The 12,898-nt window shown below is 39.7% G+C and overlaps 1 protein-coding gene across 7 annotated transcripts in view; it reads left to right on the forward strand.

Annotated features, from left to right (window-relative positions):
* Positions 1 to 12,898, forward strand: part of MTM1 (myotubularin 1) — a 98,244-nt gene that overhangs the window by 13,661 nt on the left and 71,685 nt on the right. For 5 of the 7 annotated variants that reach the window (XM_070502159.1, XM_044763395.2, XM_044763391.2 and 2 more), the window contains exons 2-3: positions 9,065 to 9,137; positions 11,780 to 11,852. In XM_070502159.1, coding sequence (XP_070358260.1) covers positions 9,121 to 9,137; positions 11,780 to 11,852 — 90 coding nt within the window. In that variant the 5' untranslated portion in view covers positions 9,065 to 9,120. Of the gene's footprint in view, positions 1 to 6,778; positions 6,887 to 9,064; positions 9,138 to 11,779; positions 11,853 to 12,898 lie in introns of those variants that run through there. The other 2 variants (XM_070502158.1, XM_070502160.1) reach the window with 2 other exon arrangements.

Below are 12,898 nucleotides of genomic sequence, written 5' to 3' on the forward strand. Positions count from 1 at the left end.
ATATGCTGAGCAAGGAGTGTCTCAGAAATGATTGGCCTAGTGTCATTTCGTTATTTCTTCTAAGAAGCTATATTAATATTTCAAGGCTGGTTAATTTAATAGGTGTTTGCTGAATGCTTAAGGATGGATTGACAAAGTAAATTGTTCTGAATGTAACCATATGTTGACATGCCATTTTGTAGATTGTTAATTTCTATAGCTAACCTCTTGCCTGTTATGCATTGGATTGTGTCCTCCAAAAAGATATGTTGATAGGCGTAGCCCTCAGTACCTTGGAATGTGACCTTATTTGGAAATAGGGTTGTTGCAGATATAGTTGAGGTCATACTGGAGTAGGGTGAGCCCTTAATCCAATATGACTGGTGTTCTTATAAGAGAAGAGAACACCATGTGAAGACACAGAGACACAAGGGACAACACTGTGTGCCGACAGAGACCGAGCTTGGAGTGATGGAGCTGCAAACCGAGGAACACCAAGGCTTGCCGGCGACAGCCGGAAGCTGGGAGAAGCAAGGAAGGATCCTCCCCTGGAGCCTTCAGAGGAGTGTGGTCCTGCCGACACCTTGATTTCAGACTTGGAGCCTCCAGAACTGTGAGAGAATAAAGTTCTGGGGTTTTCATTTTTTTGTTTTCGTTTTTTTCTTTGGTGAGGAAGATTGTCCCTGAGCTGACATCTGTGCCAGTCTTCCTCTGTTTTGCATATGGGATACTGCCGCAGCAAGGCCTGAAAAGCAGTGTGTAGGTCCACGCTGGGGATCTGAACCAGCGAACCCTGGGCTGCCCAAGTGGAGCACATGAACTTAACCTCTATGCCACCTGGTCACCCCCAAAGCTTCTGTTGTTTTAAGCTGCCAAGTTTGTAGTACTTTTTTCAACAGCTTCAGGAAACTGAAGACACTGCCCATCCATTGTTTTGCATCTTTTCCCCCTTGCTGCTTGAATTAGGATTGTTGACAACCCTGGGTTTCATTTCATCTCAAACGGTTGATTTGCCTACATTTTCATTTATTATTCATCTTCTCGCATAGTTTGATTTTTAAAAAATTGTGTTTACTGCAAGATCAGACAAAGGTATTGGAAAATCTGGCAGAATACCATTGCTGTTATTACATGTGTGCCAGAAGTGGGAGACATTTATAATATCGTTCATAACAGCGTTGTTTGTAAGAGTGAAACCTGGAACCAGTTCAAATGACTCCTGAGAAGAGAGTGGAAAGCAAAATGTGGAACAATGGACTACTATGCAGCAGTGAAAATGAGCGCACAAACTCCACACGTCCACATTTATGGCTCTTACAACAGCGCAGTGTGAGAAAAGCACAGGGCAGAAGAATGTGTAATGATTCCATTTATGTATAAAAGTTCAAAACCATGCAAAAGCAACATATTATTTAGAGATATATACATATGTGAAAAATTATACAGATATGCAAAGGAGTTATAAACACAAAAATCAGCCCTAGGGAGGGAGGGTGGAGTACCTTTAATGACTGATGACTAATGTCTCCAAAGTCATGAAACTCTCTGAGGGTGAGACTGTCTTCATTCGTTCATCAGCTGAGTGCCTAAGCTGCTCTGTGCTGGTGCCACAATGTGAAACAGCCTTTGCCCTTAGGAAGCTCAGATCTAACAGGGGGACATGAAATGTCAATGCATAAGTACAATGCAGCACGAGAAGTGAAATATTAGAAATTTGTGCAACGTATAGAGAAGTGAGGTGTGCGTTCGTGTGCATGGGGAGGTCAGGAAAAGCCTCCTGTGTCTTGAAGCAGGTAAATAAGGGTCCGGTGCCAACACGGCTCCTGCTTCTCCTCCCAGTGAAGGTGCCTGGAGGAATTTGTCCAAATAGCAGGTTATCATCTCTAGCCTTTTCTCCTCTCTTTATTTTTCTAGAAACTGCACATCCGCTCTTTAGTTCCTTCCACTCTACCACTAATTCCAGTTGAGGGAATCTTTGTCAGTAAAGCCCAGTCTGAGAAGCTCCTTGGGAAGTAAGGAGACGCTCTGAACTGGCGCCTTCATTGCTCTGAAAACTATGACTGTTTCCATGTGTCTACTCTTACCCTTCAACAGTTACTATCTTACCTTTTGCTTAAGGACGTACTGTTAAAATCTACTTTTTGGGAATAGTTTCTCACAGGGGGAAATAGTTAAGGACGTACTGTTAAAATCTGCTCTTTGGGAATAGTTTCTCACAGGGGGAAATAGTTAAGCAAAATACAGTTTTGTCATGGAGTATATCAAGTGGGTTCATGAGTTTTGGAATTAGCAGGTGGATGGGGAACTTGATCTCGTTCCTATTTTAAAACTTTGTTTACTGGCAGGTATTTGATGGTTACAAAATCCATTGGTGAATTTAACAATATGTTTAAATGAATGTAATATCATTACTAGGTAGCCTTTTTACATTAAAAAAAGTTAACCTGATGGTAGTTGACGTTTCTAATAGTTTACTTAGCATAGCAATTTCAATTTCTGAAGGATTTCTAAAGTTACCCTGTTCTATGGCCACAGCTCATGCCGCTGAAGCCTAGCAGCTGTCTTGAAGATGTCCCATTTGTCATGAGGGGACCAGGTAATAGGGGGAATGGATCAGCTCAAATCTCTCACTAACCACTGGAAAAAATGATTCAAAATGCATTCTCCACTGGATCTGAATTAGATTGTTTTTAGCCAAAGGTCTTTGCATCATTTAAAGAAGTACACGTGAGTGTATTGTGATTTTTAAAATGAATCGTAAATATCAAAATGATACAAAGAGTGAGTTTCTGCATGAAATGCTGTTTAGCATTTTATAATATCCAAAGAAGAATTGTGAAAGCAAATCCCCTATAGCCTTGAGGTTTGATGTGGCCAAGACAAGTGGAGAAGCTCTGATGCATACGTGTTGCATGTATCTGTTTGGAAAATAAGCCACTTTGAAGAGGGGTACTGTTTTGGAATAAATACAGTTGGATTTATTCTAAGAAACTTCTAGTGTATTTCTGGATCCTTGAGTCAGAATAGAAGGTAATGAGGTGAGATCTCCATGTTAGGGATCCACGGAAAGTGTCTCTGGGCTAGGAGTCGAGTGGTTTATTTTTTTTTAATGGAAGTAGGCATGCTTTAAGGATAAACTTCTTTAAGGCTGTTCAGAGCGTTGCCAAGATTAGATGGATCATCTTAGAAAATGTGTATGCAGAATGATTAGGCAGTATTAGCCATTGTATATTTTATGGGAAATCCAGCCAAGTGTATTAGCGCCAGTTTGAGGAATGACTTAGAGTTCATCAGAGTGCCTCTTGGACGAGGAAGGGACCTGGTGTTTGAATGCCTCTATTTTGCCATGCGCTGTGCCAGCATTTTTTTTACATGTTCCTCATCATGGCCCCATGAAGGGGGTAGTATCGTGCTGAGTTCACAGACAGAGAACTGTAGTTTATCCAAGGTTGCATGACTCTTATTATCACTCAAGTGACAAAATTGGGATTTGAAACCCAAACTGGTCTGAATACGGAATCCTGTCCTTGTTTCAACTACATCACACAGTTTTGTAGCTTGTCATAGTGGCATTTGACAAGGTATAAGCATACGCAGTGGGGTTAATAGCTTATATTTTAGTTTAAAAGGACACAATTATTTGCTTTGGCTGAAGAAAGTTCATTTGGAAATAATTTATTTTAATAGTTTGAGGCAGGGGGTGACAGCCTGTTTCTGTAAATAACATCTTATTGGAATACTTCGTTTCCATATCGCCTATTGCTGCTTTAATGCTACAATACAGACCCAGTAGCTGCAGCAGAGTCCCTAAAATATTTACTGTCTGAAAAAAACAATTTATTGTCTGGCGCTTACAGGAAAAGCTTACCAACCCCTATTCAAAGGAAAATGTATAAAAATGAAATAAACTCCTAGTTTTGCAGATCATCGTTTGTTTTCATGTGGATTGAGCAGATGTAGAAGTTGAATTGACAGTGTACCTCGTCTCAAGATGGCTGGGATGTGAACATTTCTCATTTGTACAGAGAGTGGTTTGGTTGAGGACATCTCAGGGCATCTTTTTCATTTCCTTGCCTGGTAGGTGGTCTACAGTCAGAACAACTTTTAATGTAAAAGTCAGAATACGTTAATTTAGTAAAATCTGTGTTTAGGGGTACTCCAGGTACACAGCAGGACTCTCTCGGCAAGTGCTTCTCATTGGGGGCAACGCTCCCCCTAGAGGCCACGTTGGAATTAGGGGTGTTTTTGTTTTTAGTGTAATGTATTGAAAAATACATTATTATATTATAAATCACTGTCCTTTTATTTCTCCTTTATACTTGAGTTAAGACATTATGTTGATGATTTTTTGAAGTTGTGTTTATGTTGATAATATCTATGATTTTCATTTCAAACAAGCAAAGGAGGCTTTACAGAAATTTGTTTTATAACAAAAGGAGAGCTGGGTCTGGTAGTATTGAGCACTGCTGCCCCTAAGTATTTGGCATTTTTTTTCAAAACACTTCCAAGTAAAGAGAGCTCCCTTAGAAAGCCCTGGACTTCTGGACTCCGAGGCTGCTTGTGCGTAACTTCTTGCTCGCTGGCAGGCATTAGAAGTTGGTTTTCACACTGGTAGGTTTCCACAGCTTTGGAAGGAGCCTCCAGAGAAAGACTATCCTTAAACTGCATTTAAACGTCCACACCGAGTGAGAAAGCACATTGAATAAACGCCAAAGAGAAGGCCTGTGTACCTTTTGTCACTGTTTGTGCACGGAGAGTTCAGAAAAAAACACTAATCGAGAGCCGTGGACCTCAAATCAGGTGACCATGGGAACTGGAGCTCCCCTTGAAGTTGAGATCTCACTTGCAAGGGCCCTGTGAGGTAGAGGTCAAAATTATTTTCTAATTCTGCTGCTTTTAGATTTTTACTGTAAGGGTAAAAATGGCCTGCATTTGACTAAAAGGGTTGATAGTCTTGTCTGCTGCAGGGGTTTTGTGGAGTCCTGGCCTTCATATTCAGCAGAGAGGGGAGCAGTTTCTTTGCCTGGAAGAAGGGCGTGGTGGAAGAGGTTTTCGAGCCTTCATCTGAAGCGTGTGCTTCATAGGCAGCCTGTAGTGTAGGGTGGCCGCGCTCCAGTTCTCTTTGGCGCAGACTGCTTCACAGCGCCCTAGGTTACTGCTGCCGTTCTGCCGGCGAGAGCCGTCATGCCTGGAGCCTCTGGATTAGCCAAGGGTTTGCTCTACCATTTCTTTTAAAGCTTGCATGAATTTCTGGCTTAAACATTGGACAAACAACAGTTAAGTTCTTTGGCCAGGTCTTTGGTGCCCAGTTTATCGATTCATTTAACAAATACCTCTTCAGTTCCTACTGGGTGCCAGGCACTGTTACAGGTGCTGTAAATGCAGCAGGAAATAAAACAGAATCCCCATCTGGTAGGGTCTTATAGTCTAGTGGGGGGCTTGTATTCTGGTGGGGGGAGGTGGACAGTAACAGCAGATTATCTGAAAGGTTATAAGTGGTAGGGAGAGGAGACGGAGAAAGAGAGGCAGAGAGTCGGAGAAAGAGAGGGAGGAGTCAGAGGTAGAGGGGCATGTGGGGGACAGAGAGCCGGACACTATGAGACCATTGACGTTAGTTGTCTTGAATTTAAAAAGAGACACAATTAAGGCCATGTTGTAACTTTAAAATTTGATTTATTAAATAATGCCACCTTTATGAAGCTTTATTTGAGGGGGTTTGGGGGCCCCAAGGATTGCTTGCCTAGATGACTTGAGTTTTCTTAACTACGTTTCTTAGTCTAAAACTCCTCCACTGAGATTGGGACGAGTCGCATCCAGCCTGGTTTCTTTCAACATAGAGACCACTTGGAAGCACTTGTTCCTAGGAGGAAAGGAAGCTGCAGTGTTAGTCAGGAGGCCTAGGCCAGAGCTGGCCCTGCCACTGACTTGTGACAGTGCCTTGTCACACACCCTCTAGGCTCTCCTGGTCATTTTTCTGTCACGGGAGGATTGGGCTTAAATCATCAAGTTTTTTTCAGGATCAAAAATGATAGAATTCTACCTTTGGTTAGATTCCTGTAAGTAGCATATATGTAGGGCATTTAGTTTCAATTTTCACTTTAAAGCCAAGGTAGCCCAAATTCAATGTTTTTTAAATAAAAGGGATTAAAACTTGATCTATGGGGGTTTGTGGCAAAATATTCTATAACCAAAAGGGTAGCTGACTTTTGCAAACTTCACTGTAACTTCCAATCATTATTGATCTGCATTTAGAACAACATAGACATTTTAGAGATGAAGATACGGATGGACTTTCCGTGCTTGGTAAGTTAGAGACAGCCCAGGGCCTGCGCTCACCCATCTAGTAGGTTCTCCACAGTGCCACACAGCTTTCCCTGGTCCTGTTTGAGACCTTATTTTCACGTACTTTTTAAAGAGAAGCGTTAGAACTAGGTCGCTGCGGCCGTGCGCTGTCCCTGTAGTAGCTAACTTTCTTCCTGGTGTTTCTAGGGTCAGGACTAATTTGTGGAAGACTTGTTTATGGTGTCAGCATTCAATAGCTATCCTTTCATAGTTGGAAAAAAATGCTAATAATTTGTTAACAAATATATCAGGCGATGTTCTAAGCCCTTCGTATGTATTACTTCATCGATTTCGCCCAACTAGGCTGCAGTGAAATAGAGAGAGTAGCAGCCAAAGCCCGGAGTGGTTAGATAGCCTGCCAGGGTCAAAGAGTGAGTTGTAGTTGGGATTTGAACACAGTTGGTTCCAACATCTGTGCTCTCCAGCATCACGCTGTTCTGGCTTCTGTACATTTCAGGGATCAGTTGGAACCATTCAAGAAAGAGAGGGTCACTGATGAGATTTTAAAGTGAACCTCACTGTGGAACCGACCCATGTTACCTGGACCCTTGGATTTCTCAGATACGTATGTGATCCAATGTCTAATAGTAGCACTTTGTAGTGTAACTCTAAAAATCAGGTCTTTAGACATAAAGACTGCATATTATGTGATTCCGTTTATATGAAATGTCCAGAGTGGGCAAATCTATAGTGATAGAAAGTAAATTCATGGTAGCTTAGGGGCTGGGGAAATGGGGAGCAATGAGTGACTACTGATGGCTACGGGGTTTTTGTTTGGGGTGATGAAAATGTTCCAAAATTGATTGTGGTGATGGTTGCACAACTGTGGATGTACTAAAAACCATTAAATTGTGTACTTGAAAAGGATGAGTTGTATAATATAACAGTTATATCTCAATAAGGTAATTAAAAATAAGGGGAACATGAGGACTGTTATATTTAGTTTATTTTAAATTGAAGTTTTTAAATGAGGATTGAAGAAAACAGGAAGACTCATCTCTCTTTTATCGTTTATAAATAGAAACAGGAAGATGAAGACTGAGTTGACTGTGTAACCCTGGATTTTAAATTTCTTATATTGACTTGACATTATAATTTAACTTTTGTTTGAAAACATTGACTTATATTGTTTAAATGTTTTAAATATTACAGTATCTGATTGCTAAAAAGTAGTTTTATATCTGTTACTGAAGAAAGTCCCCCAAATAGATAATGTTGTTTAGCCAATGGAATAATTTCAGGGCACACACATCTGACTTGCTCTGTGTAGTCCATGTCATCCATTCTGCTGTCTCTGAGAATAACGGGTTATTTTGCTTGAATTGGAACTTAAGGTTAGAGAGGTTTTTCAAGGCTATTTTGTCTGAATTTAATTCATTTTGGAGTTATCCATTAATCTTTTTAAGAAGTTATTTGTAATTGCAGGTTGTGCTACCTCGTAGTCGTTTCCGGTTCTTTGAGTATCCCTTTCCATAAAGAATATTTTATTTTGCCCTAATTGTTCATTTTGAAGCTCCAGTGGTAGTTCTCCGGTCCCAGGGTTCTGGGGTTTGGTGAACCAGTGTACAGGCTCACCCCACCATGATGTTTCACAATATTGTGTATTTTGCACATAACCAAACATTCATTCACCAAATAGTTATGAGTGCCAACTGCATGCCAGGAGAGAGCCATGACCCACATGGACCCTCAGCCTTGCCCTTCGAGAGCTGAATTCTGGTGGGGCAAGCCCAGCAGTCCTAATATTCTAAGATTGTCCTCACCTCGCCATCTCTCTACCTCTTCATCCCAGTGGTTACCTTATCTGCATCTTCGTCACCTCTCTCGGGCCTTATTTAAGGACAGGGACCAGTACTTCGCAGCTGTCAAATCCCTAGGTTTTGTGCTGAGGTGTGTGAATATTCTCCATGCTGGGTTCTCCTAGCACGTGGTTGCTGTTTTAATGAGCCTGGCGAAAAGAATCCCATGTGTGTCCACAATCACCTTGATGAATTGGATGTGGTTTACTTCCCAGTGACTTCATATAGCTCTCTGTGTCATTAACTTTGATAAATAAAATAACCAAAGCATTACTTGGTTTCCTGTTGTTGCTATAATCTTCACAAGTCTAAATAAATCTTTACATTAAAATGATATTGTGTATTTCGTTTATGTCTGAGTTGTGATGAATATGCATTATTTAAATGAAGTATATACTTTCCCTAGAAAATACTGATTAAGTCAAATCTTACTAATTTGATTTCCATCAAATCCATGCCACTTTAAATTGCCTTAATTTGGAGAAAACAGAATTCTTAAAGGGGAAAATAGTGTGAGTTCAATTGTCAACCCTTTTTATCACTCTGCTTGGCTGACTCTAAATTATCTTCAAAAATTAAGAAGGGTGGACATTTGAGGCCTGTTGCACAATTAATAAACGTTAAGATTTTTTAAGTGACAGTTAGAACGCTGTGAGTACAAATTCCAAGAGTGTATGTCATATCTTCTGCTGAGCTCCCCCGTGTGTCCTTAGCTGCCCCGTTCTGTTCTTCCACAGTTCCCTGCACCTTTATTGGAGGTCTTGCACATAACCTGTGCTGTGGTTACTCCTTTGTGTGTCTCATTCCCACTGGAGACTACGGAACTACGGCCTGTAAAGTGTAGTACTGTTCGTTCTCAATTGCAGTATTTACATCTCAGATGTCACCTATGTTTGAAATTGTGTACAAATTCAGTTGATATTGAATGTTGTCTTTCTTGGTAGAGTTTCCAGTATGGCTTCTGCACCAACTTCTAAGTATAATTCACACTCCTTGGAGAATGAGTCTATTAAGAGGGTAAGTTGAGTTTTCAAATTTATCTGTATTTTTCTCTGCATTTCTCTTTTTGTATTTGAATGTTAGTCATTTTGAGTTTATTGAATTATTAATTTCATTATTCATCCACATAATGTAAATTCTTTAATACACATGGTTTTATTTATTATCCCGCCTTGTTCCCGAAAAGACAGAATGTGTTATGTGTGTTAAGTGAGTTTTGCATTTGTAAATCCTTTCACGTAATTTCATCTTTGAGAACCTCTGTCTTGTGAACTCCTGGCAGACATTACATTTAATATGCTAGGCAATCCCTTGCCCCCCAAAGCTTTCAGAAAGAGGTGCTGGAGGGCCAAGGCTCCCTGAGCAGGCTGTTACACCTTCCTAAGTATTGGTGTTATTTTCTAACTATGATGATAAAATAGTTGTATGAACAAAACAAATACAACGTTAGCAGAAAATGGTTCAAAATACTGAGGGGAAAATTGTGTGATTAGGGGGAGATTTGGGGACATATATTGAAAGGAAGGGATGAATTTCAAATCAGCTTTATTCATGCCCTTTTAAGGCTTTTGATACATGTTGTCCCCCAGCAAAGGTGAACTCACACTCCCACCAGGAGCATATGGGGGTGCCCGAGCAATCGGAAGACAGCCAACTAGTGTCTTTTAATTTATATTTCTCTGATTACTAACGAAGGTGACCTTTAAAAAAAACAGTGTGTTTATTATTGTCCATTTGTATTTCAAATGACTGTGTCCTTTGCCTATTTGCCTTTTGGGGTATTTGGGGGGATTCTTTTCTGTTTTATTTATTTATCTATTCTAAGTGTTCTTTATATATTATCATAATCAAACCTTTATAATATACATTATAAGTTGTACTCCTAGATTATTGTTGGCATTTTAATTATGCTTATGATGTTTTGCTTTTGAAATACAGAGGTTTAAATTTTTTATGTAATCACATCTATCAGGCTTTTCTTTTATATTTTCTGCTTTTGGTGTCATGTTTACAAAGGCGTTTTTCATCCCCAAAATTTCATAAGTTTTTATTGTATTATAGTATTGTTATGGTACAAGAATCGGTTCTAAACACAAATAACTTCAAGAAGGTAATTATAAGTCCTTGTGTAACATTACTCTGATAGAAAGTATATCCTCTGTTCATCCCATCTTATCCTGTGTTAATCAAACATACATGTCCTTTATTTTATGGTTGAATTATGCTTTCTTCTCCTGACCCAGAACTGTGGTATTTAAAAGGTATACCGAATATTAAATTTGCTCATTATACTTTTTTTTATTAGTGAGGGGCAGTGTTAAAGGATGATGATAATTTCTCTCCAGTCTTACCGTTCATATAAGGTGTGTGGTTTTGCTCCTCGTTGAGGAAGGCATTCCTGGCTGGGAACCATTTGTCTTGCCTTCCTAGTTAAACTGCTTAGCTTGCAAAGACTAAAACATACTGAAAATTGGCTAGGAATTTTCATCTTATGCCTGAATAAAAAAGATAAAGCCATTAAAAATCCAGCAAAGTGCCCCTCTTTGACAGCTTATATCTTACCTAAATACACACTTTGCATTTCTCTTGTATTGTAATACTTTACATTTGCATAGCCCTTGATAATTCACAAAAATGTGCTTCTGCCTTTTGTTTCCCTTAATATTCACACAACCCCTTTGAGAGAAGTATTACTAACTTCACACATGAAATGATTGCAGTGTGACTTTGGAAAACAACTCGAAAAAAATGAATGAAAAGTAATGCCGAAACGACCTTTTGCCCAAACAGGTGTGAATGATGTGCCTCCCCCATCTGGCAGCGGACACAGGCGGCGTGTCATTGGTATTCATGTGTCAGGGCAGCTGAGTAGGTCGACAGACAGCTTTCCTAGGCTTCCAAGTCACGATGGCCAGCTATGGCAGATTATCCTCAGAACCACCTGTGGGTTTTGGTGGGTAATGCACTGCCTCCCTGGCACAGCTGCTGTAGCCATTTAATGAGGCACATGCCTGGGAATACCTCTAAAGCCAAGAGGTCTAGAGACTAGTAAAGTAACGTGAAGAATTTGTGTAGATGGTTCCTAAGGCCGTTGTCCGCTCGTAAGTTCAATGACAGACCACCTTTTCCTCTTACCTAGTTACCTGCATGAAGAAGCATCTTAGTAAAATGGGAAACCCAATATATAATAACAGTTATTTTCTGACATTGTAAGAAGATTCTGTAATTACTGTTGCTTGGTTAAGGCCCCATTAAAATGAAGTTTTCATTCCTACTCTTAACAAAAGATGACTAAATATTTAATATAAAAAAAAGAAAGCAGCCACCGTATACATGTATCTATAGAATACACTTAATATTTACTTTGTATCACTTTCCTGAATGCTGTTAAGTATAAAGCACTTGGAAGGGGTGTTTAAAAATTAATATTATTGAAAAGCATGCTAACGTTATTTACAGAAAAAGTTAACACAGCTAATGAATGTTGATGCTAAGTTGTATTTTTAAGTTTAATTTTTCTGTGCCAGTTTTCTATAATGGTAAATATCTCTCTAATTCTTTCCTTCAAAAAGTATATTTTGGTTGGTTGTGTTCCAGTTTGCTTAAAAACCTGTGCAAATGTAACATCATTACTTCTGATGCTACTGTTTCATTTCCAGACTTCTAGGGATGGAGTTAATTGGGATCTCAGTGAGGCCGTTCCTCGACTTCCAGGAGAGACTCGCGTTGCTGGTAAGGATCCTATGAAGTTGGGATTTGAGTAGCTTGTTAGGAGGTCCAGCAGGATCAGATGGCTTCAGTCCCTCTTGCTCTTTAGAAGTCAGATTTAGACCAATCGGCTAGCTGTGTTTCAAAGTGTTAATATAGAGAGGAGTATCTCCGTTAGTTTCTTCATCAAAGAGTTCTTTCACGAGCTTCATGCTCTCCAGCATGGTGATAATTTTTACTCTGTACCAAAGACTGAGAATTACTTCAGGGAAAAAAGTGTGGATTATCTCTTGAAATTCTCTTATTGGAGCGATAAGCTCTCATGGTTTGAGGTTATAACAACAAAATGATATTAAGGTTTTCTAGTGAATGATGTATGCTTTAAAATGATCAACTTAAAGGCTTAACGTCTAAGTATTCTCTTCTTAGAAATGTAGGAGACCATACTGGTTTAAAATAACTTTCATTTGCCAGATAACTAATGTTATTAATATTGATGTAACATTTTGATTATTGACTTATTTTTTCATGATAAATTCGTATTAAGAGGAAGGTATTTACTTTGGAAGGACCAGCTCATTCTGGCTTTGGAAGCATCTGACAGCTTCTAGGCCAAGTGCTGATGCTGTGGGCATTCACCTTTTACGTGAGGGTCCACACCCTCCTCTCAGATTCCTGTGTATTTGGTAATGATGCAGTTACCATCGTTTCAGGGAACCTTTCGGTTTCTTGACTAAGACCTGGGTTGTTTACCGTAAATGGCTAAAGCATGGTGCTAATTAGATTAAGGTCAGAAATGGGATGCCTTTGTGAGTTAGTTAGCAGTGCACCATGAGAAACTATTCCATGTCCACAGACTTGCACACATGATCCTAGTCTTTAAAAGGAAACCAGTGGCATGTGGCCTTCCCAATTTCTGGGTAAGAGCAGAGGATAACTTACTTTTGGTGGTCTTTGTATATAAAGTTTTGGTGCTCTGTGTCAGTGCCAGAACCTTACCGAGGTAGCAACTGATTGAATTAGCATGAAGTAGCCTTACTGGGTATTTTTCATTTACCACTTGAAGAGAA

This window comes from Equus asinus, chromosome X (assembly GCF_041296235.1).
Source record: "Equus asinus isolate D_3611 breed Donkey chromosome X, EquAss-T2T_v2, whole genome shotgun sequence".
NCBI lineage: Eukaryota > Metazoa > Chordata > Mammalia > Perissodactyla > Equidae > Equus > Equus asinus.